Source organism: Nomascus leucogenys, chromosome 9 (genome assembly GCF_006542625.1).
Source record: "Nomascus leucogenys isolate Asia chromosome 9, Asia_NLE_v1, whole genome shotgun sequence".
Classification (NCBI taxonomy): Eukaryota; Metazoa; Chordata; class Mammalia; order Primates; family Hylobatidae; genus Nomascus; species Nomascus leucogenys.
Window position 1 is genome coordinate 109,377,100 of NC_044389.1, and position 27,886 is coordinate 109,404,985.

The window sequence follows — 27,886 nt, forward strand, 5'->3', positions numbered from 1 at the left end:
CCCGAGTCCCAGCGGAGCGGCGGCGGTCGAGGGGCGGGGACGGGGGCGGAGCCCAGGAACGCCGGCCCCCAGCGGCTGGAGGCTGGGGCGGCCCTGAGGACGCGTGCGGGGCAGGTCACGCTTGGGCCTGGCTGCCTCTGGAGCCACCCTTCCCGGCGCTGGACGAGGCTGTGCGCGCCCTCCTGGACCCTCCACTTTGGGGCTTTGCGGTGTGGCGGCGCGTCCCACTCCCTCACGTGTTCAGTTCCGAATCACGTACGGGCCGCGGCAGCTCCAGGACGGCGGACGCCAGCGCTCTCGGATCCCCAGGCCCCTCCGTGCTCATCCCGGACCGCCCCGTCCCTGAGGAAAAACCGCCCCGTGCCCGGGACCGCGGCTTCTCCCACGCGGGGCAGGCCGGGGTTGTGAGGGGGCAGCCCGCCTGCGGACTAGGCCGGGGGGTGTGAGGAGGCGTCTCTGCCGGGGACAAGGCCGGGGGCGTGAGGGGCCGTTCTGCCGGGTTCGGGGCGCGCGGGGCAGGTTGCGTGAAGAGGCTCAAAGTCCCACTCGCCCTCGGCTTCTCTCTGCCCGGCCGTCGGTGTCCCGCCCGCTGCCGCCCCGCACAGCCTGGCCCGACCCGCGACGATGGCCCAGCCCGGGGACCCGCGGCGCCTCTGCAGGCTGGTGCAGGAGGGCCGGCTGCGCGCCCTGAAGGAGGAGCTGCAGGCGGCCGGGGGCTGCCTGGGGCCTGCCGGGGATACCCTCCTGCACTGCGCCGCGCGCTACGGGCATCGGGACGTGCTGGCCTATCTGGCCGAGGCCTGGGGCATGGACATCGAGGCCACCAACCGAGACTATAAGCGGCCTCTGCACGAGGCGGCCTCCATGGGCCACCGAGACTGCGTGCGCTACCTGCTGGGCCGGGGGGCAGCGGTCGACTGCCTGAAGAAGGCCGACTGGTAGGTGTGGAGCGGAGAGACACCCCGCCTCCCCTCTACCCGCAGAGTCGTAGCGAGTTCCCTGTGCTTCTCCGTCCCCTTGGACACCATAGCTGTTCTCAGCTCCTAGTTCTCACCCCAGGCCTGCTCAGCGGCAGGGACCTCCTGCCCAACTTTCCCTTAAAACGCAGATGACCTGCAGAGTCCCTCGTTCCTGTCCTTGTGGGTTAACTGGTCGGGGCAGTCACCTCCCTTTCTAGAGCACAGAATAGTGTAGAATATAACCAAAGAGAATATTACCAAACAATGAAGTGTGTGCACTATACAGATAGCTTCCGGATGCGATGTTCTGGGGACATTTAGCTAAGTTACTTCTGCACCAATGCATTGTTTCAATTGACATTGCTCCAATCAATATCCAGAATTCCCGAGTTATACACGCGCTTGTGTGTGTAGAGCACAGTGCAGTTGTATCACATACGTGCAGCCTTGCATAACCACCACAGTCAGGGATACTCTGCTCCACCATCACACAAGCCCATTGCATTTCGTTTGTTAGACTGACACTGATTTTAGTACTCACTAGGTCAGGTTCGTTAGAGGGTGTGAACCTCTTTAGGAACACAGGGAAGTACATCTTCCCCACTGGGGCAGGGGAATAGACCTCGTTATGTGTTGAGGGTTGTCTGTGGGTTTTCTTAGCTCTGCCCCAATTCACTGCTATCCTGTGAACTAGCTTATAAGCAGATTTGTCTCCCAGGCACCCTCTCCTCTAGGTACACATTCATTACAATCATTTTCCCCTTATTATTTGTCCCAGGGTCCTCACAGAAGGCACAGAGGTTGCCGGTCAAAGCTGTTTTCCTGCCTGCCAGACCCCTGAATCCTCTAGGTTTTCCATCTGTGCCAAGGATGTGTGTGCTTTGAAGACCTGGCCCCTGGCTTCTAATGTCTCAGCTGCCTCCATCTGACAGCTTCTCCTGGTTGGCCTTAGGACTCCTCTGATGATGGCCTGCACAAGGAAGAACCTGGGGGTGATCCAGGAGCTGGTGGAACATGGCGCCAATCCACTCCTGAAGAACAAAGATGGCTGGAACAGTTTCCACATTGCCAGTCGAGAAGGCGACCCTCTGATCCTCCAGTACCTGCTCACTGTTTGCCCAGATGCCTGGAAGACAGAGAGCAAAATTAGAAGGACCCCTCTGCACACTGCAGGTACAGCCTACAGCTCTGCAGGGGAGCAGTGCACACATGTGGCTGCTTCACCCAGCACTGCCCAGCCTAATCTTGTTCAGGGCACCTTCAGGGGAAAGCAGGATTTTGGAAAACAGAAGGCAGAGAATAAGAACATCTGGGCGGGGGAGGGGGTGGGGGCGGGGGCGTGGGTGCAGTGGCTCATGCCTGTAATCCCAGCACTTTGGGAGGCCAGAGGCCCGTGGATCACCTGAGGTCAGGAGTTCAAGACCAGCCTGGCCAACATGGTGAAACCCCGTCTCTACTAAAAATACAAAAAATTAGCTGGGCATGGTGGCGGCTGCCTGTGATCCCAGCTGCTGGGGAGCTCCAGAGTCTGAGGCAGGAGAATGGCTTGAACCCAGGAGGCAGAGGTTGTACTGAGCCAAGATTGCACTACATTACACTACCGCCTGGGCAACAAGAGCAAAACTCCGTCTCAAAAAAAAAAAAAAAAAAAAGCATCTAGGGCCTTTTGGCATATAATCAATTTCTAAAGTTAACATAACTTGGCTAGCATGCTGCTGTATTAGTTTATTTTTCGTGTGTATCTGTGTTATCCTCCCGAGATTATTTGCCCATGAGCTGGTTCTGTAGTACATAATCTTTGACCTTGGGCAAGGAAATTAGTCTCTCTTTTGAGCAAGTTTCCTCATCAACCAAATAATAATGTCAGTGATGGTATGTCTCAACGTTATTGCAGAGTTTAAAGAGCATGATGTATGTAAATCCTTTAGGCAATACTTGGCTATAGCACAAAGTAACTGGTTAGTGCTATTTTCTTTATCATGTTTACATCGTTACTCTTAAAGGCAGGAGGGAAATATATGTCCTCATAACCTTACTAACACCTACCATAGTGCTGTACATTTAAATAAATATAGATACTCATAATTAAATACCTTAGCCCAATAACATCTAATGTAAATTTGGGTTACAGTTTTTATTATTTGGAGTAGTGATTCTTAACTCTGAATTATCTATTTGTAGATTATTTTAAATTAGTAACACGTTTCGATTTGTTCATTTGTTTGAAGAAAGTAAAAGGAAAAACAATTAGTAAAAAGTAAAATTACTGTAATTTTAGAAGTTAGATATTAAGGAGCTCAAGAGTGTAGATCAAGAAATTCAGAAAATAACTTGTAGCTTTCTAGGTAGTACATTGATTAGGATGCAGGGCTTTTAGTGTCTCTAAAAATGATCACTTGTGACATTTTATAGTGTTGCTTTTTTGTTTTTTGCTTTTTTTGAGACAGAGTCTTGCTCTGTCACCCAGGCTGGAATACAGTGGCGTGATCTCGGCTCACTGCAACCTCTGCCTCGCAGGTTCAAGCGATTCACATGCCTCAGCCTCCCGAGTAGCTGGGATTACTGGTGTGTGCCACCATGCCCAGCTAATTTTCATATTTTTAGTAGAGATGGGGTTTCACCATGTTGGCCAGGCTGGTCTCGAACTCCTGACCTCAAGTGATCTGCCCACCTTGGCCTCCCAAAGTGCTGGGATTACAGGCATGAGCCACAGGTGGCAATTAGAGACCAATGAATCCTTTCTAAAACTTTGCAAGTAAGTAGAAAACTTTTTTTTAGCTCATGAATTATTTAACCAGTTTCTTCCCTGGAGAAACAATCAGCACTCCATCATTCACCCAAAATAGTAGAAGACAATAGTCATAACCTTTGAGTATAGTTACTTTTAGTAGGGGAATTAAATCCCGGCTATTTTGTTATGGATTACTATTACAATATTTTGCATTTCCTGGGCAAAAATGGACTAGCCTTGGGGATCCGCAGCACAGAAGTGTAACTTTAAGATTCAAAGTTACCCATGAAAGTGCACGTAAAGATAAGATAATCAAGTGTTGGCTGTGTAAATATAAAGTGAAAAACATTATTGTTTACCGCTTTATCCAGTTAAATACTTATTTGTGTAGGGCGGTAACAGTGTACCCAATTTAATGACTCCTTCTTGTAAGCTATCACTAATAGAATGGGGCAGAGAGCAAAACCCAGGAGGCAGGAAGCATTTTATGTGTGCACTAAAAAGCTCTAATTCTCAGCTTTCTCCTCCCAGCAATGCATGGCCATTTAGAGGCAGTCAAGGTGCTTCTTAAGAGGTAAGAACAATGCAACAAGTCGGGGAAAATATTTGCTGGCTATGACGAAGAGTTAATATCAGTGCTACATAAAGAGCTCGGACACATTTTTAAGAAAATTAGGCTTTCAAAAGAAAAATGAACAAAAGACATAGCAGATAAAGAATATGAAACAAAAATAACTAACAAATGTCTGGGAAAATGTTTTCAGTGGCAAAATCATCCATTTTTCTGTTTTTTTCAACAAGCATTTATACATTCATTTAGCACTTAATGTAAAGTAAGCCCTGTACCAGGTGCAAGGGCCACAACAGAAACAAGACACATGTAATTTCTACCCTCCTGGAACTCACAGACTGGCAGGAAAGACAGACCATGAAGGAGTCCCAAAAGTCCGGTGTGCATTATAAGGACTTGCAGGATCCCTACAGAACAGATAATGGGAAGACCCAATTTGGCTTAAGAGTAAAGAATCTCAGCTCCAGTGTTTAAGCTGTGACCTGAAGGAGAAAAAGAAATTAGCTGAAAGCGGGAGGCAAGGGAGCATTCCAGACAGCAATAACAGCACCCACAGATGCTCCGAACCAGGAAAAAGTGTGGTACATTTAAGAAACCGAAAGATGCCTAGAACATGCTGAAGCCTGAACAGTGAAGGGGAGGGAGAATGAATGCTATCAGCCACATTGAGGACTTTCCTTTTTTTTTTTTTTTTTTTTTAGTTTTTGAGATAGAATTTTGCTTTTGTCGCCCAGGCTGGACTGCAATGGCGCAACTCAGCTCACTGCAACCTCCACCTCCCAGGCTCAAGCGATTCTCCTGCCTCAACCTCCTAAGTAGCTGGGATTGCAGGTGCATGCCACCACACCCGGCTAATTTTTTATATTTTTGGTAGAGACTGGGTTTCACCATGTTGGCCAGGCTGGTCTTGAACTCCTGACCTCAGGTGATCTACCCACCTCGGCCTCCCAAAGTGCTGGGATTACAGTCGTGAGCCACCGAGCCCAGCTCGGACACAGATGTCTTAAATATTTTGGCTGTGGAATTGAGGGATGGGGTAATCAATTGATTATGAAGGATGTGGGAAAGGCAGTGGCAAGGAGTGACTTCAGGTCCTCTGGTACAGGAAGCTGAAGAGACCAAGTGCTGTCAAGTGGGATGGAGAAGGTTAGAGGAGCAGCAGGTCTGCTGGGGAAGACCATCACGCTCCTGAAGGCTTAGTGCTCAGTTCAGACACTGAGATGGGGGAGAATAGAGAGAGCTCCACGCTCACAGGTCATTTGCACACATGCAGTCCACCTGCAGGTGATCAGGTGTCAACTGTCCCCTGGGTTTGAGGAGGTGAATTTTCTCAGCTCTTACTTGGGGTTTTGGCTCTAGGTGCCAATATGAACCAGACTACAGAGACAACTGTGGCGTCACCGCCTTGATGGATGCAATCCAGTGTGGTCACATCGACGTTGCTAGGCTGCTCCTCGATGAACATGGGGTATAAAAATGGTTGTGTTTTTATTCTTTTGGTTCTTCCTATAAATTTTAGGTCACAGGATAAGCAGAGCACATTGTTACTCAGATCCCAGGTTCCGTTCCCCAGCCCCTCCAAACTCTCTCTCTCAACTTGGTGACCTCTTTAAGCACCAGTGTTCCCATCTGTAAAATGGAGAGAAATTTAGTTTCTTCAGAAAGTTTTACAAGGATTAGATAATATAATGTACATAAAGCAGTTAGCAAAATATTCAGTAAATGGTAGCTGTTTTATAGCAATAATAACAACAAACTGTCTCTGCTGATAGTGCTTTGGCACCATAGCCTGGAACATTGAATCTTAACCATCTTTTTGATTAGAGAGCCCTTTTTTGAGAGCAGGGCGCAATGGCTCATGCCTGTAATCCTAGCACTTTGGGAGGCCAAAGCGGGTGGGTCACCTAAGGTCAGGAATTTGAGACCAGCCTAGCCAACATGTTAAACCCATCTCTACTAAAAATATAAAAATTAGCCAGGTGTGGTGGCACACACCTGAGGCTGAGGCAAGAGACTCGCTTGAACCAAGGATATGGAGGTTGCAGTGAGCCAAGATTGCACCACTGCACTCCAGCCTGAGCAACAGAGTGAGACATTGTCTCAAACAAAAGAGTCCTTTGAGAATCAGACAAAAGCCGCATATCCTCTGCCCAGAGAGCTGTGCGTAAACAGCTCAGTTTTGCTGAAGTGCCAGCAGGTGCCCAGATCTAAGTTGCCCTGTTTCTTATCTTTGACCTTTGCTCCTTTCTCTCCTCTGCCCACTAGGCTTGCCTTTCAGCAGAAGACAGCCTGGGTGCCCAGGCTCTGCACAGGGCAGCCGTCACAGGACAGGACGAAGCCATCCGATTCTTGGTTTCTGAACTGGGCGTCGATGTAGATGTGAGAGCCACATCAACCCACCTCACAGCACTTCATTATGCAGCTAAGGTTTGTTACCTCTTATAACGTTGTCCCAGCTTCCCCAACCAAGGCTTGCTTGCTCCATTGATGGGTAGCTCCGTAGCCTGGTTTCTTTGGCCCCATCTCTATGGAAGAAATTGCCCATGATATTCTTCTGAAGTGGTCAGGATTCTGAAGCACTTTATCTCTTTAAATAGAAACCTGACTTGAATTTATTTCTAGGCAAAAACTTAAAAAAGGCTTTTACTCCATAAACTACCTCCCCCTCACACACAGGTTTTTGTTTTCAGGAATAATATTATTTGAAGCTATAAATACCCATTGTATGAAATTCCTGGCTCTCTATTCTTATATTGGATTTCAGAAGTTAAGAACTCTTCAGCCAGGGCAAGAGAATTGCATTGGCTAGGCTCTCTGGGGTATATTGAAGATAAGCAAACGTTTTCACTGGAAAAGTAGCTGTTTTAAATGCTAGGAGCGTTTTGCATATTATCCTTAACATTATCTATTGGCTCTATGCCTTTACTTATTTTTTGTTTTTTTGTTTGTTTGTTTTTGTTTTTGTTTTGAGATGGAGTCTTGCTCTGTTGCCCAGGCTGGATTACAGGTGCGTGCCACCATACCTGGCTAATTTTTGTATTCTTAGTAGAGACGGGGTTTCACCATGTTGGCCAGGCTGGTCTCGAAATTTTGACCTTGTGATCCACCCACCTCGGCCTCCCAAAGTGCTGGGATTACAGGTGTGAGCCACTATGCCCGGCCTACTTGTTTTTCTAATCAATTACATTCTCCTGCCTGACGTCCTGCTTTCGAGCAGCTGGGTAGATACACATGGATGTGCTCTGTAGCCACAGCGTCCTCCCATAGGAAGAGTGAACCTGGAACCTTAATTGTAGTCTCATCACATAGTAGCAGACTAACTGGCTAGACAAAGAGTGTATACATTATTTTATAGGCCAGGCACAGTGGCTCACTCCTGTAATCCCAGCAATTTGGGAGGCCAAGGCGGGCGGATCACGAGGTCAAGAGATCGAGACCGGCCAGGCGCAGTGGCTCACGCCTGTAATTCCAGCACTTTGGGAGGCTGAGGCAGGTGGATCATGAGGTCAGGAGATCGAGACCATCCTGGCTAACACGGTGAAACCCCATCTCTACTAAAAATACAAAAAATTAGCCGGCCATGGTGGCAGGTGCCTGTAGTCCCAGCTACTAGGGAGGCTGAGGCAGGAGAATGGTGTGAACCTGGGAGGAGGAGCTTGCAGTGAGCCGAGATCGCACCACTGCACTCCAGCCTGGACGACAGAGCGAGACTGTGTCTTTAAAAAAAAAAAAAAAGAGATCGAGACCATCCTGGCCAACATGGTGAAACCCTGTCTTTACTAAAAAATACAAAAAAGTTAGCTGGGCGTGGTGACACATGCCGGTAGTCCCAGCTACTCAGGAGGCTGAGGCAGAAGGATCGCTTGAACCCGGGAGGCGGAGGTTGCAGTGAGCCAAGATCATGCCATTGCACCCCAGCCAGGCAACAGAGTGAGACTACATCTCAAATATATATATACATATATATACATATATATATAATAATATTTTTATTTTATAAAATATTTATAATAATAATTCCTACTAGCAGTAATAGGAATTCCCATTTATGAGAGGTTATGATCTTTTCTAGTTTATCTCTGCCCTAAAGATTTTAGCAGAGTATATTTGCTTGGGAAATTTTAGTACAAGATTTGTACTGCTCACAGTGATGGAAACTAACTGCATTGGGTCAGTAATTTGGCCCACAGAGTTGATCATCTATATTCTAATAATTAAATGTCACCAAAAATTTAATGATTTATATTAGAATTGAGAATGATACAATATCTTACTTTAGATATGAAAATTTGGTCGGGCGCAGTGGCTCACACCTGTAATCCCAACACTTTGGGAGGCTGAGGCAGGAGGATCCCTTGGGTCCAGGAGTTTGTGATCAGTCTGGACAACATAGTGAGACCTTGTCTCTGCAAAAAAAAAAAAAAAAAAAGAATAGGGAAAAAAAGATATGAAAATTCACTTTTAGCAGTTGACTGTTTTAGAAAAGGTGCCTAATATATGTTAGAGTCTGTGTTTAAAGTGTGAAAGGAAAAATAAAAACTTAAGACCCCCCAACTCACTCTGCCAAAAGAAAAAAAAAATTAAGCTGAAAGCTGAGTCATGCAGAAAGCTGCCTTTCCTTTTATTCCTAAGCAGATAGCTACAGATAAAGGGTTAAATATTTCCACAGGTAATACTTTATATTCACCTTATCTTATGTAAAGTGCCAATTTACTGAGCGGAAAGAGATATTTAATGTATCATTGCCTATTCCCCCTACCTGCTCCTTTTATCCTGCAATGTGGATTCAGTAATGTGACCATACCCTCCTCCTTTTCACTCCAGCCCTCCTTTCCCCTTTAAATATTGAAGCCCTCAAAATCACCTCTGGAGAGAGACACAGACCTGTCTCTCGGGTATGTCCTTAACCTTGGCAAAATAAACTTCTAAATTGATTGAGACCTGGCTCAGATACTTTTTGGTTTGCAAAAGGTTTTCTTTTATCCTCATCACAGTGATAACAACTTTGTTTCAATTCAGGAAGGACATACAAGTACAATTCAGACTCTCTTATCCTTGGGAGCTGACATCAATTCTAAAGATGAAAAAAATCGATCAGGTACCGTTTAATTTTATATATGCCTTGGAAATTAGTAAACTGAGTATAACCAATACACTTTTATATTTAAAATGTTGATTTTAATATTCTTCTTTTGTTTTTGGTTTTGTTTTGTTTTGTTTTAGTGGTAGTGGTGTTGAGACAGAGTTTCCCTCTGTTGCCCAGGCTGGAGTGCAGTGGCGCCCCATCTCAGCTCACTGCAACGTCCACCTCCTGGCTCAAGTGATTCTCGTGCCTCAGCCTCCCAAGTAGCTGGAATTACAGGCATGTACCACCATGCCTGGCTAATTTTTATATTTTTAGTACAAATGGTGTTTCCCTATGTTGGCCAGGCTGGTCTTGAACTCCTGACCTCAAACAATCTACCTGCGTTGGCCACCCAAAGTGCCGGGATTACAGGCATGAGCCACTGTGACCAGCCTTAATGTTATTCTTCTAATAGCTCAGCTACTTTTCCTTAAAACATATTTTTCTCTGCAAAGCCTTCGTATAATTGTTGTTATTATAACAGTGATGATGACTGCCACTCATTACAACTGCTGTTGTTAACCTTTGTTATTATTTTAAACTGTAACAATATACGCATCGTAAAAGCAGTTTCTTTCTAATCCATGATGACACCCGCTAGCCAGGTATCGTATCAGTTCTTCACAGGTCATCCATTTTGGAGTATATTTAGAAACTATATTCACTATGATTTTTTTTTATTTAGAATATTCAGAAACATATTCTGAGAGCGAATTCTTTAGACTTGGACTTTAAAATAAACCCTCTAACATTCTGTGAGCCAAAGGCCATCTTACAAGGGTTTAGTGGAATTTTTTTTTTTTTTTTGAGACAAAGTCTTGCTATGTTACCCAGTCTGGAGGGCAGTGGCACGATCTTGGCTCACTGCAACCTCTGCCTCCTGGGTTCAAGCGATTCTTCTGCCTCCCGAGTAGCTGGGACTACAGGTGCCCACCACCATGCCCAGCTAATTTTTGTATTTTTAGTAGAGACAGGGTTTCACCATGTTGGCCAGGCTGGTCTCAAACTCCTGACCTCAAGTGATCTGCCCACCTCGGTCTCCCAAAGTGCGGGGATTACAGGCATGAGCCACCGCGCCCGGCCTAGTAGGATCTTTCTGACGCTTCAAAGACTCACAGGTACCTAACTACTCACTCTAGGGCTGGAAAGGGCAGCTGCTCTGCCCAGAAAGAGACACAGCTTCTCTGCTGGAGGGAAGACAGCAGAACCACCAGTGCCCCTGAACTCAGCACACCGGGAACCTCAGTGCTGATTTCTACACCCAGAGTGGGAAGCTTGTTCAACAGTGCTTTTTTGATTACGTGATTATATGTAGTGATATTTTTACTTACAAAGCAAATTCAATAAACCTTTTAGAAAGTTTTTTGTACCATTTAAAGTGTGTTTCTAGAGCATTCAGGAGTATGGAGAGGATGTCTCCTACATCTTGTTAACTTGCTCTGTTGCTTCTTGCTTTAGGTAAGTTTGTTTTTCTTTTTTTTCTTTTTTTTTTTTTGAGACAGTCTTGCTCTGTCACCCAGGCTGGAGTGCAGTGCTCACTGCAACCTCCGCCTCCCGGGTTCAAGCGATTTTCCTGCCTCAGCCTCCCGAGTAGCTGGGATTACAGGCATGCACCACCAGGCCCGGCTAATTTTTTAATTTTTATTAGAGATGGGGTTTCACCATGTTGGTCAGGCTAGTCTCACACTCTTGACCTCATGATCTGCCCACCTCACCCTCCGAAAGTGCTGGGATTACAGGCATGAGCCACCACTCCCGGCCTAGATAAATTTCTTAAATCCTCTCTAACTGGTTTTGTTGTCTTTAAAACTATTTTCAACCCAATCAGGTTAAAAAGAAAAATATTTTGATCTAGTATAGGTGAAGTTGTGAAGATGAATTACGGAAGATATTGAAAGAATTGATATTTTTATTGGGCACTATCAACTCACGAGGTCAGTGTTGCTCCAGGGGTTGTGTTTTAAGTCCACGTGATTTTTGTCACCCCTCAGCCCTGCATCTGGCCTGTGCAGGTCAGCACTTGGCCTGTGCCAAGTTTCTCCTGCAGTCGGGACTGAAGGATTCTGCAGACATCACAGGCACCCTGGCTCAGCAGCTCCCAAGGAGAGCAGATGTCCTTCATGGCTCTGGCCACAGCGCAATGACATAAGGATGTTTCCAAGAGGAGGCAATAAAGCTCATGGTAATTCATATCCTGCTTAAGTCAGTCACAAATTCAGCAAAACCAGTTGGAAGCCAGTTTTGTATCTCCTCCGCTTCGTCCCTTCCCTCCTTCTGCATGTTCCACTCCTGCTGAGGAGTTCCCAGTGATCAGGGGGCTCAGTTCCCAGCTCTATGACAGGCACATTATGGAGTCCTGAGCACAGTCATAATCTTCCCGTAGTCCATATTTCACTGTTTGTACTCTTAAAGTAGAATAGATAACGTTTGTGCGATCAGGCTGTGGGATCCTTAGAGAAGCACGTACCATGCATGAATATAATATAGTATACCTGCTTTCACAAACATGAAATATCTTATAATAACTGCTGCATGGTAAGGCTATGATAATAATAACAAAAATATCACATGCATTGCTATTAGCTTGAGCTATAAAATGCAGTTGGCCCGTTTAATTTCTTCCTTCATAAGCTGTTACTTGGCCATTACAATGGTTCACTTTTGGTTTCATAGCCAAGAAGGACATACTTATAATCTGTTTACACAGGCGTTTACAAGAAATTAATAAAAACTTTTATATATTCTAAGCACTGCTAGTTAAGCTATCAAGTTTTAATTTTGAGGGTTTTTGTTTGTTTTAATAGATAAATTCAGTATTGACCCCCTTCAAGTAATAAATACACGTAGAAAATGTAATTAAGGACCGGGCATGGTGGCCCATGCCTGTAATCCCAGCACTTTGGGAGGCTGAGGCAGACAGATCACTTAAGGCCAGGAGTTCAAGACCAGCCTGGCCAACATGATAAAACCTCATCTCTATTAAAAATACAAAAATTAGCCAGGTGTGCTGGTGCATGCCTGTAGTCCCAGCTACCAGTGAGGCTGAGGCCCGACAATTGCCTGAACCCAGGAGGCAGAGGTTGCAGTGAGCTGAGATCGCGCCACTGCACTCGAGCCTGGGTGACGGAGCGTGACTCCGTCTCAAAAAAAAAAAAAAAAAGAAAATGTAACTAAGGTATTTACAAAACTTCTGTTAACCTGAGTTGAAGAATGGGGTTTTGTCTTTAAAACCCATTTTCTGGCCTGTCCCATCCACCCACGGAAGCCTCTGACTTAAGGAAAGAAACACTTGACATTTGGTTTTAAAAAATATTGTAGCCTCTTAAACGGAGTAAAGATAGGATGAGTCCTCAGGCATTTAGATTCTTTTTCTACTTTTTTTCCTTTTCTTTCTTTTCCTTTTTTGATCCTTCTCTCTGAATTGCAAAGAATAATTATTAGTCTAGATCAGGCTTTTTAATCATTGTATGCATCAGTCACAAGCAACATTGAATCCTCTTGTTTAGCGTGATCCAGCAAGTGCTTATTACACACCCATCTTATTCTCAGTGTTGGGCTCGGTTTGGTACAGAGCAAGAATTTCCCGTTTGTCTTAATTATTCCCAGATGGCATCAGCGGATTCCTGTTTCTAACCACCAAATCAGTGTTCTGGTAGAAACACTCCTGTCTTGTGACCTCTAAATTACACACTCTCTCCATCTGCACTGATTTGAAATGCAGTTACCACTTTCCTGTTCCTCCAGAGATGCCTGCGTCAATGCCCTCTAGGTCTGAAGATGGTCCTGTTGTGTGGCTATTTCACGTGTACAGGTGGGACTGAAAGATCAGTCTGGGACTGCCCTCTTTCTCCTCAGCACACACATGAGCAGCTTTGTGTTTGCAGCAGCTGCGTGCACCATCAGCTTCCATTTGGCTTTGCTTCTGCCCTTACAAACCAGCTAGCTGATGGTGACAACACAGCATGTTACACTGTTGTCCCCGGTTTTCCTAGATTCCACGCACCTTTGTAATAGAAACCATGGCTACTGGATGCCACTGCTGAAACTACTAAACACCCAGAGATGGCAGTGATTATAAGAACATTAATTGTGGGCTAGGCGCAGTGGCTCATGCCTGTAATCCCAGCACTTTGGGAGGCCGAGGCAGGGATCACCTGAGGTCAGGAGTTCAAGGCCTGCCTGGCCAACATGGTGAAACCCCGTCTCTTCTAAAAGTATAACAATTAGCCCAGCATGGTGGCATGCGCCTGTAATCCCAGCTACTTGGTAGGCTGAGGCAGGAGAATCGCTTTAACCCCGAAGGCGGAGGTTGCAGTGAGCCGAGATCGTGCCACTGCACTCTAGCCTGGGTGACAGAGTGAGACTCCATCTCAAACCAAAACAAAAAAATTAGCCTGGCATGGTGGCAGGCACCTGTAATCCCAGTTACTTGAGAGGCGAAGGCAGGAGAATCGCTTGAACCCGGGAGGCAGAGGTTGCAGTGAGCCGAGATTGCACCACTGCACTCCAGCCTGGGTGACAGAGTGAGACTCTGTCTCAAAAAAAAAAACATTAATTGCAGCAAAGACAGTAGCAATAATAGAATAATAACCAGATGTTTCCATAACAATAATATATGAAGAATGCTCTGGCGATGATAACTAATATTCTTCTATTACTCCCTAATTATAGTTACTTCCCTCACTTCCTTTGGGTCTTTACCTACAAGCCACCTTCTCAGTGAGGCCTGCCCAGGCCACCCTATCTAAAATTGTATCGTTTTCTTCAACATTTGATATCTTCTTTCCTCAGTTTATTTTTTCTTCTTAGGATTTGCTATTAGCAAATGTACCATATAATTTATTTATTTTGTTCATTGTTTTTCTCCCCCACTGGTATGCAGGCTCCTTGGACTGATTTTTGTCTTTTAAATTTAAAATTATTATATAGTTAATGAATGGGTGATAAAAGCCCTTTGTGTGCATTGAGCACTTACTATATGCAAGATAGTGTGCTAAGCCCTTACCTAGATTGTCTCATTTTGTCCTCTGACTCTTGCACCCTGCAGCCCCTTCTCATTATTATTCCCTCTGGAGCATCTTTTCCCATACACAGTTTCACGTAGAGTCTCTACTTGATACCCTCAGCTCATAGGCACCTCCCACCCCCCCGCAGTCTGGCGTCATTGTTGCTGCTCTGTGCAGACTCTTCCTTTCAGATACCAGTGACGTCCTAATTGCCATATCAAGTGATGTACTTTTAGCCCTTAGGTTACTGACCCTTTCAGTTCACTTACTGATCACTACCCCCTTCTGGACTTTTGCCACATGCAATAATGCACTCCTGGGTTTTTCTTTCTGCCTTTTCCTTCTCTGCCTCTGCACTCGTCCGTCAGGCCGGCCCTCCATGCTCATGCATACCAGCTTCTGTCTCCAGCATCTCCCTCATTCTGGGTTTTCTCCTGAAGCATTGTCGTCTGTGCCTCGGGTTTCAGCTACACCCTAATGTCAGTAACACTCAGATCTCTCTCTAGCCCTTAGTTTCCACTGCCTGCTTACGTTTCTGCATGGATGTTCTGAGGCCAGCTCACGTTGAGTTTATTCAAAACCCAGCCTTCCCCACAACCCACTGACATATTGGCCTGCATTCCTGCCTCGGCTGATGGCATCACAGCTCACCCCACTGTGTTGGAAAGCTAGGGGTCAGTCATGACTCCTCCCTCTTCGGGAGTCCCTGCAGAGGACAGCTGCTGGGCGGCTCTCTAATCTGCCTGTTCCACACCATCCCTACTGCGACTCCTGCCCAAGCTCTCACTCTCCTCCTAGAGAGTGGCAGCCATGTCTTAAATACGCCTCTCCACGTCCTCAAATCCACCCTCCACTTGGCTGCCAGGGCGTTCTCACTAATGTGACCAAGGGCATTGATTGCCAATTGTGGCTTAACCTGCCTCCCAGAGCACATACTACACTTTCGCCTGGATTTCTGATTGCCTCAACTAACACCCACTTCCGCCAGGGCTGTCAGCTGGTCCTAAAAGCACACCCACTCCCATGGTGAGTGTGTGTTATTAAGCTCAATCAAAGCAGAAGTCTCAGCCAGGTGCTGTGGCTAACGCCTGTAATCCCAGTATTATGGGAGGCTGAGGTGGGCAGATCACGAGGTCAGGAGATCGAGACCATGCTGGCCAACATGGTGAAATCCCATCTCTACTAAAAATACAAAAATTAGCCGGGCGTGGTGGCACACGCCTGTAATCCCAGCTACTTGGGAGGCTGAGGCAGGAGAATCGCTGGAACCTGGGAGTCGGAGGTTGCAGTGAGCCGAGATTGCCATGCACTCCAGCCTGGTGACAGAGCGAGACTCTGTCTCAAAAAAAAAAAAAAAAAAGTCACTGAAAAGAGATGCAAAGAGGTGAAAATTGTAATGACTTGAAAATAGCGAGGACCTAACATATATTGCCAAAAAAATTTATATGAGAAAATACACAAGACAAGATGGAAAGGATCGCAAAATGGAAACAAGATGGCAAAAGTCAGGCTAAAGAAGCTGGAGGGAACTATAGGGAGGGTGCTCAGACAGTGAGAAGAGGGAGGAGCAAGCACTGAATTTAACCCGGGACGTTGCTAGAATCCACCAGCAGGTGGCAGGCCAGAAAAATGTCCCTTTTAATCTCCCAGACTTGTTTGTAAGGCCTATTGTAAAATACAAAAGATAGTAAAGGAGAAAACAAAAATAATCTATAGTTCCACCACCCAGATGGAACCACTCTTATTTCCCCTTAGTCTTTCAAAATGCATATAGGGCTGAGCACGGTGGCCCCTACCTATAATCCCAGCACTTTGGGAAGCCGAGGCGGGCAGATCACTTGAGGTCAGGAGTTCAATTAGCCTGGCTAATATGGTGAAACCCCATCTCTACTAAACATACAAAAATTGGCCAGGAGTGCTGGGCACGGTGGCTCACACCTGTAATCCCAGCACTTTGGGAGGCTGAGGCAGGCGGATCATGGTGTCTGGAGATCGAGACCATCCTGGCTAACCCGGTGAAACCCTGTCTCTACTAAAAATACAAAAAAGTTAGCTGGGCATGGTAGCACATGACTGTAGTTCCAGCTACTTGGGAGGCTGAGGCAGGAGAATTGCTTAAACCCAGGAGGTGGAGGTTGCAGTGAGCTGAGATCGTGTCACTGCACTCCAGCCTGGGCGGCAGAGCAAGACTGTCTCAAAAAAAAAAAAAATTAGCCAGGTGTGGTGGGTCACACCTGTAGTCCCAGCTACTTGGAAGGCTGAGGCATAGAATCGCTTGAACCCAGAAGGCAGAGGCTGCAGTGAGCCGAGATCACGCCACTGCACTCTGGCCTGGGCGACAGAGTGAGACTCCCTCTCAAGAAATAAAAAATAAAATGCAGGGCCGGGCGCGGTGGCTCATGCCTGTAATGCCAGCACTTTGGGAGGCCAAGGAGGGCAGATCACGAGGTCAGGAGATCAAGACTATCTTGGCTAACACGGTGAAATCCCGTCTCTACTAAAAATACAAAAAATTAGCCGGGTGTGGTGGTGGGCACCTGTAGTCCCAGCTACTCGGGAGGCTGAGGCAGGAGAATGGCGTGAATCCAGGAGGTGGAGCTTGCAGTGAGCCGAGATTGCGCCAGTGCACTCCAGCCTGGGCGACAGAGTGAGATTCCGTCTCAAAAAGAATACATAAATAAAAAATAAATAAAATGCATACAGTTGAGCTGATGGTGCACACTGCAGTTTTTCCCTTAACTTTGTTTATTTATTTATTTTGTAGACAGTCTTGCTCTGTCACCCAGGTGGGGGTACAGTGGCACAATCTCGGCTCACTGCAGCCTGCACCTCCTGGGTTCAAGCAATTCTCGTACCTCAGCCTCCTGAGTAGCTGGGATTACAGGCGCCCTCCACCATGCCTGGCTAATTTTTGTATTTTTAGTAGAAACAGGTTTCACCATGTTGGGCAGGCTGGTCTCGAACTCCTGACCTCGAGTGATCCGCCCACCTCAGCCTCCCAAAGTGCTAGGTTTACAGGTGTGAGCCACCACGCTTGTCCCTCTAACTTTATATTACAAGCCAATCCTAATGCTCTTTAAAACTGAATGTCGTGTTTCATGGCCGTCTTATGCTCCATCGTATTACTGTCCATGTTGAGTCTTGTGTGTTGCCTCTTACATTGGTTTCCATTTTCTTTTAAAGATATAGACGGAGTAATCTCTGTCAAATTCAACTGGAGGTAAGGGCTGCAGGTTGGGGATGGAAACGGCTGTTGGATTGATCACCGGAGGTTGGGCCGCGTGAGTGGGTGGGAGATATGGGCTGCACAGGGGCCTGAGCAACTCTGTGCGCCCTTGGCGTTGTGTGGTGAAGGAAAGGAAAGAAGAAAGCGGTTTGACAGGACAGTAGTTTTCTCCGAGAGGGTGAGTGAGGGGATGAGCATGTGGCATGTTTACAGACTGGGAAAGGAGCCCAGAGAGGGAGGAAGCCAGCAGTGAGGGAGTGAGGGCTCTGTGGGATAAGGCCCTTTGGAAGGTGCAGGAAGTAGGCTTAGAAGCCCTTGGGAAGCTCAGCTCCAGAGGCAAAAGGAGAGTTTCCTTCTCAGAGGCATGAAGGAAAGAAGTAGGGCAAGGAGGAAGAAAAAGTTCAAGGCAGAGCCCACATGGGCGCCTCATTGAATGCCAGTATCTAGGAGGGTGGGGGATTTGTGGAGCACATTTATTACGTTTCCTACAACAATGGATAATAATATAGACTTATATTTGGCAGTTTTTACGCTTTTTTTTAATTTTTTTTTATTTTTTATTTTTATTTTTTTTTTTTTTTTGAGACGGAGTCTCACTCTCTCACCCAGGCTGGAGTGCAACAGTGCAGTCTCGGCTCACAGCAACCTCTGCCTCCCGGGTTTAAGCGATTCTCCTGCCTCAGCCTCCTGAGTAGCTGGGATCACAGGTGCATGCCTCCACACCTGGCTAATTTTTCTATTTTTAGTAGAGACAGGGTTTCTCCATGTTGGTCAGGCTGGTCTCGAACTCCTGACCTCAGACGATCCGCCCACCTTGGCCTCCCAAAGTGCTGGGATTACAGGCGTGAGCCACCGCGCCTGGCCACGTGACGTGATTTTTATCGAGAAGGAAACAAGATGGAAGTGAGGGCTGGCCTCTGCCGATCGTGGTGATGACAGGGACTTGATTGGCCTGTGTGATTAACCCACCCTGCGGCATTTGCAGAACCTGCCTCCTTCCACCATGCTGAAAATGTGATTGACTTGATACTGAGGACAGACCTGGGTGCTCCTGGGAAAGCACGGGGAGTGGATGCATTTATCAGCCCATGCTCTGTGCAGCTTCTGGCCTGAGCATAGCAACAGGAGGGGCCTGCAGGCATTTCGACCAACATGACACCTCTCTTGGCTTCACCATAGGTGAACCAGGTCTCTTGTTCCCTCTTCCCACTCTGGAAGGCCCAGCGCATCCTGAAGGGGAGTGACACCCTGGGGGTATTTGAAACAACATTTTAAAAATAGCAATGGCCAGGCACCGTGGCTCACGCCTGTAATCCCAACACTTTGGGAGGCCAAGGCAGGTGGATCGCTTGAGGTCAGGAGTTTGAGACCAGCCTGGACAACATGGTGAGACCCTTCCTCTACAAAAAATACAAAAAATTATCTGGGCGTGGTGTGCCCGTAGTCCCAGCTACCAAGGAAGCTGAGGTGGGAGAATTGCTTGAGCCCAAGCAGTCAAGGCTGCAGTGAGCTATGATTGCACTACTGTATTCCAGCCTGGGTGACAGAGCAAAACCCTGTTTCAAAAAAAAAAAGCAGTAGGGAGGGAATGAGGACTGGCTGGTGCCCAGGCAGAGTCGCAGGGAAGGGAGGCCCAGAGCCAAAGCTGACCTCACTGCATGGGTGCACTGGGGGCCTCTGTGAAGGGGTCGGTGACAAGCTGGACAAAGATCAGAGCAGATTTGAGAGAGAATGGGAAGGCAGAACCTGGAGCTGGAAAATGAAGCAGTGGAGAGGGATGTGGATCGATGTTTTGGTTTTTTTAATGGAGCAGATTACAGTTTACAGATTGCTGAGAGAATGGTCCAACAGACAGGAAGTGAGGAGGAAGAATGAGTCTAATGTCCGTACGAAGCAACTAGAGTCTTGTTAAAATGCAGATTCCTTCAAACCTGGGGATCCTGCAAAAAAAGAAAAATGCAGATTCTCAGAGGGAGAGAGTCCAGGGGTGCGGGGGCCAGTCAAAAAAACTACCTACTGGATACTATGCTCACTGTCTGAGTGATGCGATCCTTACTGCAGACCTCAGCATCACGCAATATACCCAGGTAACAAACCTGCACATGTACCCTCTGTATTTAAAATAACAGTTGAAATTAGAAACTTTTTAAGATCCAGATTCCCACTCATCCACCCCTCCCCCCAGCAACCCCCGGCTGCTTCCAGCTAGTTCCCAGGGGCAGCCATGGCTGCTGCATTGAGTAGCTTCTTGTGCATGAGGGGAAATACTCGTGTTCACCCTGCTGGTTCCTCCCCAGCTTCAAGAGGGAAAGCCGAGCAGAAGGGCGCCGAGCATGAGCTGGGGCACTTGGTGCTGGGAGACACCAGGCTGTCTTCTAGGTGCTTCGACTTCTCAGTGAAATAGGAAAGCAGGTGATCAGCCGAGAGTGAGGATGTGGTATGGGAGGTCTGAGGAGTTAGGGAAGGGTGTGAAATAGTCCGTTAGGGGAGCAAAGGCCTGGGCAGTGCTTCTCAGGCCCCCACTTGCTGGACACAGGTGGCTGGGCAGCCCCAGAGAGCTTGGCCTTTAGGTCCAGGGTGGAGTCTAGGAATTTGCATTTCTTTTGTTCTTTTCCTTTTTGTAATGGTTTTACTGAGATATAATTGGTACACAAAGCTGCACATCCTTGATATATACAGTTTGATTAATTCAGACATATTTGTGCACCCAGGAAACTATCACCACAGCCAAGGCAATAAACACATCCCTCGCCTCCAAAAGCAGGGTATCTAATCTTTTGGCTCCCCTGGGCCACATTGTAAGAAGGATAATTGTCTTGGGCCACACATAAACTACACTATCACTAAAGACAGCTGATGAGCTTTAAAAAAAAAAAAAAAAAATCGCAAAAAACCTCAATGTTTTAAGAAAGTTTACAAATTTGTGTTGGGCCACATTCAAAGCCACCTGAGCCACAGGTTGGACAAACTTGTCCAAAAGTTTCTTCCCACCCCTTTGCTTTTTTTGTCTTTTTGTGGTATTGTGTCTGGAATTTATTCCTTCTGGTGGGTTCTTGGTCTTGCTGACTTCAAGAATGAAGGCACAGACCTCGCGGTGACTGTTACGATCTTAAAGATGGCATGCCCGGAGTTGTTCGTTCCTCCTGGTGGGTTCGTGGTCTTGCTGACCTCAGGAATGAAGCCGCAGACCCTCGCGGTGGGTGTTACAGCTCTTAAAGGTGGCGTGGACCCAAAGAGTGAGTAGCAGCAAGATTTATTATGAAGAGTGAAAGAACAAAGCTTCCACAGTGTGGAAGGGGGTTGCCGCCGCTGGCTGGGGGTGGCCAGCTTTTATTCCCTTATTTGTCCCTGCCCACATCCTGCTGATTGGTCTATTTTACAGAGTGCTGATTGGTGCATTTACAAGCCTTTAGCTAGACACAGAGCACTGATTGGTGCATTTTTACAGAATGCTGATTGGTGCATTTACAGTCCTTTAGCTAGGCACAGAGCGCTGATTGGTGCATTTTTACAGAATGCCGATTGGTGCATTTACAGTCCTTTAGCTAGGCACAGAGCGCTGATTGGTGCATTTTTACAGAATGCTGATTGGTGCATTTACAGTCCTTTAGCTAGACAGAAAAGTTCTCCAAGTCCCCACTCGACCCAGGAAGTCCAGCTGGCTTCACTTCTCAATCCTCCCTCTAAACAGGACACCCCAGCTGCTGCTGGGAATTGGGCGATGACCACTCTAGCTACTTCCTGCTGGATAGGAGCAAAGAAGGGGCCCTGCAGTTGTAGCATCCTCCAGAGGGGAACTCTTTAGGCCAGTGGAAGGGCCAGCGGGTTGGTCCAGGGATCCTCAGTAGAAGTTGTTAGTTGAGCTCATTTGGGGTTCCATTTGTAAGACCATCTGTAGCTTGATGGCCTCAATCCTAGAGGAAACAAATTTGACAAGGAGATTAAAAATACAGGGCCTGAAGGCGAGTAATGGCAAGATGGCTATCACGGGACCTAGAAAGGGGAAAAGTCATGTCACCCAACTCCAGAGGTTGGTATGAGAGTTTGAAAGGCGTTGTCTGATTTCAGAAGCCTTTTCCTGTAAATGCCAGGCAGCATCTCGTTCTATCCCTCACTGGTTAGTGTAAAAGCAGCACTCTTACCCTAAGAAGGTGCAAAGTCCTCCTTTCTCAGCAGTGAGGAGGTCTAGGCCTCGGTGGTTTTGGAGAGTCACTGCTGCCAAAGAGTCTATTTGGGATTGTAGTTACTATCCTTACTGGATAGATTTCATTATTTCTTGCAAACTGTCTGAGAAATCGTTTGAGAGTGTGTGGTAGTAGGATAATGAAGTAGATAAACCTGCTATTCCGGTTCCTGTAGCAATGGCCATTCCTAATCCTATATGTAGGGGTATTAGTTGTATGGCTCTGCGCTGACGGACTTGAGCTTTGAGGGGCACTGATAGGGTCTGATTTCCATAAGATTAGAGGTTGGGATAATACATGTTACACTGTTAACTTTTAGCAAACTTTACTTTTGTTGAAAACTTTATAAGTTTGGGATTTTAATTTTTCTTGGCTTAATAAAATCTCGTTCAGTCCATATTAACTTAGAATTGGTATAGACGGCTCCTTCCTGATTCTGTAAGTACTTTAAAGTTTGGCTGAGTGCAAACAGCTCCCACGTTTGAGCAGACCAATTATTAGGCAATTTTCCTAATTGTTTCTAGAAGAGTTTCTTTATCACTTACTGAATACCCATTGTGTCCTTTTTCCTTAATCTCCAGGGAGGAACCATCTATTGTCCTGTCCTGAAGGGAGTTCCTCCTAGGTCTGATTGAACCTTTGTATGGTAATTAGTTAAGATTTAGATCCCCTGTTAGGAAACCTGCTGGGTTAAGGATTTTTTATAGGAAGGCTATGGATTGTCAGTGGCCTCAGTGCTTTCGGGCTATGCCCTTGCTTACGCTGACAACAAGGTGTGATTGGAGTGTTATAGGGTAACAGAAAAGACCTTCAATTATCAATTATAGATTTTAAATTTACCCTGGCTTTTAAGGGAATAGGGTATACTGTTTTTTCTTTACTGCTTCCGTCTCTCTTTCTCTTTGACTTCTTCTTTGTCTTTCTCTCTCCTTCTGACTCCCTCTTTGTCTCTTCCTCTTTCTTTGACTTTATGTTTCTCTCTGACTCTTCTTTATCTGTCTCTTCCTCTCTCTCCTCTCTTTGACTTTCAGCCTCTCTGTCTCTTCCTCTCTCTCTCTCCCTCTTTGACTCCTTTGTCTCTGTCTCTTCCTCTCTCTCTCTCTCTGTCTCTTTCCCTCTTTCCTTTCTGCTGGTCTTTCCCTGCCTCCGCCAGCCACTTATGCTGCTGTTCTCCCCTCTCCTTCCCCTTTTTGACGGTTTCGGCAGCGTAAGACCTGCCACCTCCTTGGGTTTTGGCACTGCGTGCAATAACTCCATGATTTCCTTGTGGTATTTAATGGGGGTTCCCCAGAGGTTGGGAACCCTCTTTCTTTCCATATTGCAGCATGGGCATGTAGGATTAGATAAGCATACTTGCTATCTGTATACACATTTATTCTTCTTCCCTTTCCCAGTTCTAAGGCTCAGGTAAGTGCCACTAGTTCTGCTAACTGCACGCTGGACCCTGGGGGAAGAGGCTTACTTTCAAGTACTGTTACATCACTAACTATGGCATAACCTGCCCTTCATATCCCATTCTCCACCACAAATGAACTTTCATCAGTATATAGGTTAAGGTCAGGATTAACTAAGGGGACCTCTAAGAGATCATCTCGGGTGGCATAAGTCTGGACTATAATTTGGTGGCAGTCATGCTCGATTGGTTCCCCATCCTCTGGGAGAAAAGTGGCAGAGTTGAGGACCACACACGAACGTATTTGAAGCACTGGTCCCTCAAGGAGTAGCGCCTGGTATCTAAGTAGGCGGTTGTCTGATAACCATAAGCTTCCTTTGGCACCTATTATGCCATTTACGTCATGAGTAGTCCAGACAGTGAGATCCTTTCCTTGTATTATTTTGATAGCCTCTGACACTAAGACGGCCACTGCTGCTACTACCCGTAAACAGTGAGGCCAGCCTTTTGCTACTACATCAATTTCCTTACTTAGGTATGCCACTGGTTGTGGGGTTGTCCCATGAGTCTGAGTAAGGACCCCAAGAGCTATCCCTGCACTCTCTGTGATGTATAAAGAGAAGTTTTGTCCTGTGGGAAGGCTTAAGGCTGGAGCTTGAGTTTGTTCCTTCCAATGCCCAGACTTCAGGGCTGATTCCCTCCTCAAGCAGGGGACAATAAATGGGTAATTTGTCCCCCATATTCATGTAGATAATAGCTTCAGCTTGGGCTAATATGTCCCTCCCTAATAAGGGTATGGGACTTTCAGGCATAACAAGAAAGGCATGTGAAAAGAGCAAAGTCTCCCAATTACAACTGAGGAGGTGGGAGAAATACCTGGTTATGGGCTGTCCCAGGATTCCTTGGATGGTAACGGACCTTGAAGACAGCTGTCCAGGACAGGAGATTAACACTGAGAAGGCCATGCCAGTGTCCAGGAGGAAGTCGAATTCCTGGCCCGCAATGGTTAAAGGTACCTGGGGCTCAGTGAGGATGATGCCATGAGCTGGCGCTTGCCCCGAGCACCTTCAATCCTGTTGTTGGATCATCTGGTTGGGGGCTTCTGGCCCAGAGAACCTTTGTCCTCTGGGGCAGTGCACCTTCCAGTGATTGCCTCGGCATAGTGGACATAGGCGAGGGGGCAGCTTGTTTCTCACTGGACAATCTTTTTTAAGGTGTCCTTGCAAACCACACTGGTAACAAGCCCTACTAGGTGATTGGCCTGCTCCATTTTTTGTCCTCTCTGAACCACCAAGGTTGGTTTGTCTGAGGGCCGTGACTAAGGCTGCAGCCTTTCTCTGATCTCACTTTTCAGCCTGTTCCTCTTGGTCCTTATTATAGAACACTGAGGTTGCCAGGTTTAATAATGCCTCTAGATTTTGTTTAGGGCCCAGGACTCACTTTTGGAGCTTTCTCCTGATATCTGCGGCTGATTGGATAATAAACTTATCTTTTAGGATCAATTGACCCTCGAGTGAGTTGGGCGACAGGGGAGTATATTTTCTTAAGGCCTCCCGTAGCCGCTCGAGGAAGGCAGAAGGATTTTCTTCCTTTCCCTGAGTTATGGTGGACATCATCGAATAATTCACGGGCTTTTTCCTAATTCTCCTTAGTCCTTCTAGAACACGGATCAGCAGATGTTTATGACTCCAGTACCCATGGTCTGAGTTGAGGTCCCAGTGGGGATCCCTACTGGGGATGGCTTGCTGACCAGTAGGAAATTTGTCCCTTTCTTCAGCTGTCATTCTATCATTTACTGACTAAGATACCAGGTATCTCCAAACTCTCAGGCTGCAGCTAAAGCCTCATTCTTTTCATTAAAGGCCAGGGTTTGATCTAACAGTAGCATGATATCGCTCCAGGTGAGATCAAAAGTTTGCCCTAGACCCTGTAGGACATCTATATACCTATCAGGATCATCTGAAAACTTCTCCAGGTCTACCTTGATCTGCTTTAAATCAGAGAAGGAGAAGGGGACATGTACCCAGGTAAGGCCAAATTCCCCTCCCCGTACTACAGCTTGAAGAGGACATAACCAATAGCGGGGGGCAGGGGGGGTTGTGGTCCCTTGGAGATTTCTTTGCTTGTTTTCTTCTGGGCGGGGGAGATTAGAGGAGGATTATCATTAATAGGAAGGGGAGCTATAGGGAGGCTAGGATATGGGGGTAAGCTGAGAGGTGCTCTTGTGGGATGTAAACTGCAAGCTTTGCATAGTTGTGGATTCTCCTTCAATGAAAAGAAAGCTTGGACATAAGGTATTTCACTCCATTTGCCTTCCCTCTTACAGAAAAGGTCAAGCTGCAGGATAGTATTGTAATTTATACTTCCGTCAGGTGGCCATTTTTCCCCATCAGAGAGAGAATATTGGGGCCAGGCTGTAGCGCAGGAAAAAATGAGCCGCCTCTTTTTCAGGGTTTGTGCGTCAAATTGGTCCCAATGGTTTAGGATGCATTTCAAGGGTGAGCCTGTTGATGCCTGAGTGTTTCCCACCTGGGTCGCCAAAATGTGTCCAGAATTTATTCCTTCTGGTGCATTCTTGGTCTCGCTGACTTCAAGAATGAAGCTGTGGACCTTGCAGTGAGTTTTACATTCTTAAAGATGGCACGTCCGGAGTTATTTCTTCCTCCCAGTGGGTTTGTGGTCTTGCTGACTTCAGGAATGAAGCCGCAGACCCTCACGGTGAGTGTTACAGCTCTTGGCTGTAAGTTGGCACGGACCCAAAGAATGAGCAGCAGCAAGATTTATTATGAAGAGCAAAAGAACAAAGCTTCCACAATATGGAAGGGGACCCAAGTGAGTTGCCACTGCTGGCTGGAGGTGGCCAGCTTTTATTCTCTTATTTGTCCCCACCCACGTCCTGCTGATTGGTCCATTTTACAGAGTGCTGATTGGTGCATTTACAATCCTTTAGCTAGACACAGAGCACTGATTGGTGCATTTTTACAGAGTGCTGATTGGTACATTTACAATCCTTTAGCTAGACAGAAAAGTTCTCCAAGTCCCCACTTGACCCAGGAAGTCCAGCTGGCTTCACCTCTCAGTATGAACCTTTAATATGAGCTCTGCCCTCTAACTTTGTGAGCGCACAGCACAGTAACATTCACTGCAGGCCTCGTGCCGCCCACCCATCTGGAGGACTGATTCTTCTGGCACAGGGGAAACTCGATCAGAATTGAGGGCAGCTCCCCCTTCCCTCTCCTGTGTAATCTGCATGTCTCCCAAGTTCCGAGGTAATGCTGGTGTGGACACTGCATTGGGGAGGCCTCGTGTTGAAAGCCCACAGAGTCAGGGACGTGGCAGGATCACCGGCGGGGTAGCTGAGGGTCCCTGTCCTGCAGCTTTCTCCACCACAGTCAGCTGCTCTGGGACAGTAGGTGGAAAGTCAGAATTCACTAAGATGGGGACTTTTCCAGGCAAACAAACAGAAGGGTCATTTAGCACAGTGTCTGGTACAGGGGAAATGCCCAAAACACACAGCTTGTTACTATCTAGCGCCAGCCTCCCCTTCCCTCCTCCCTTCCAACTGTGCATGGGACTCTCCCTCTCTGACTGTGCAGCATGTAGAGCCAGGCCCTGTAGCCAGCAGCCCTGAGTCCAGCTGTGGGAACTTGCGCTAGCTGCTTGCCCTCTCTGAGCTTCAGTTTCATCTGTAAACTGAGATTATAATAACTCTTTCTTCACAGAGTTGCCAGGAACCTGAGCGCCTTTCAGTTTTCAGCTCAGAGAAAGCCAAGTGCAATTTGCTTCAGTCATCCTGAACCTGAATTCAACCAACCGCAGCTGCCTACGTTTGACCCCAGCGAGATCAAAGTTGTATATCTGAGGTGTACCAGTGGCGAAGTCAGTGCCACATCTGCACTGGCCCCCAAGGTCAGCTCCCTGGGTCTGTCTCCAAAAATGGTTGCTGATGACATCACCAGCCATTGACTGGAAGAATCTGAGGATGACAGTGAAACTGACCAGCCACAACAGACAGGCCCAGATTGAGGTGGTGCCTTCTGCCTCTGCCCTGATCGTCACAACCCTCAGGAACCACCAACAGACAGAAAGAAACACAAAAAACATGAAACACAGTGGAAGCACCACTTTTGATGAGATTGTCATCATTGCCCAACAGATGCAGCACCAGTCTTTAGCCAGAGAACTCTCTGGAACCATTAAAGAATTCCTCGGGGCCAGGCACGGTGGCTAATGCCTTAATCCCAGCATTTTGGGAGGCCGAGGCGGGAGGATCATGAGATCAGGAGGTCAAGACCATCCTGGTTAACACGGCGAAACCCCATCTCTTACTAAAAATACAAAAAAATTAGCCAGGCATGGTGGTGGGAGCCTATAGTCCCAGCTACTCAGGAGGCTGAGGCAGAAGAATGGTGTGAACCCCGGAGGCGGAGCTTGCAGTGAGCTGAGTTTGCGCCACTGCACTCCAGCCTGGGCGACAGAGCGAGACTCCGTCTCAAAAAAAAAAAAAAAAAAGGAATTCCTGGGGACTGCCCAGTCCGTGAGCTGCAATGTTGATGGTATCACAGATGATACCAACAGTGAAGCAGTGGAATGCCCAGCTAAAGAGTGCAAAGGAAAATATTTTCACAAAGGGTTATCTGATAACCAAAAAAAAAAGACATTTCATCTAAGCCACTTAACACCGTGTCTGA

The 27,886-nt window shown here is 47.0% G+C and overlaps 1 protein-coding gene across 2 annotated transcripts; it reads left to right on the top strand.

The window, feature by feature from the left end:
- Positions 1-27,874, top strand: ANKRD16 (ankyrin repeat domain 16). 2 transcript variants are annotated; one of them, XM_030819351.1, is made up of 8 exons: positions 1-938; positions 1,912-2,132; positions 4,222-4,264; positions 5,621-5,729; positions 6,527-6,688; positions 9,281-9,359; positions 11,378-11,568; positions 26,918-27,874. In XM_030819351.1, the coding sequence occupies exons 1-7, from the start codon at positions 625-627 to the stop codon at positions 11,533-11,535; spliced, it is 1,086 nt and encodes a 361-aa protein (XP_030675211.1). In that variant the 5' UTR covers positions 1-624; the 3' UTR covers positions 11,536-11,568; positions 26,918-27,874. The 2 variants fall into 2 exon arrangements, with proteins under 2 accessions (XP_030675211.1, XP_030675212.1); XM_030819352.1 differs by lacking the exons at positions 9,281-9,359; positions 26,918-27,874 and having other exon boundaries at positions 11,378-11,443.
- Positions 27,875-27,886: the final 12 nt, after the last annotated feature.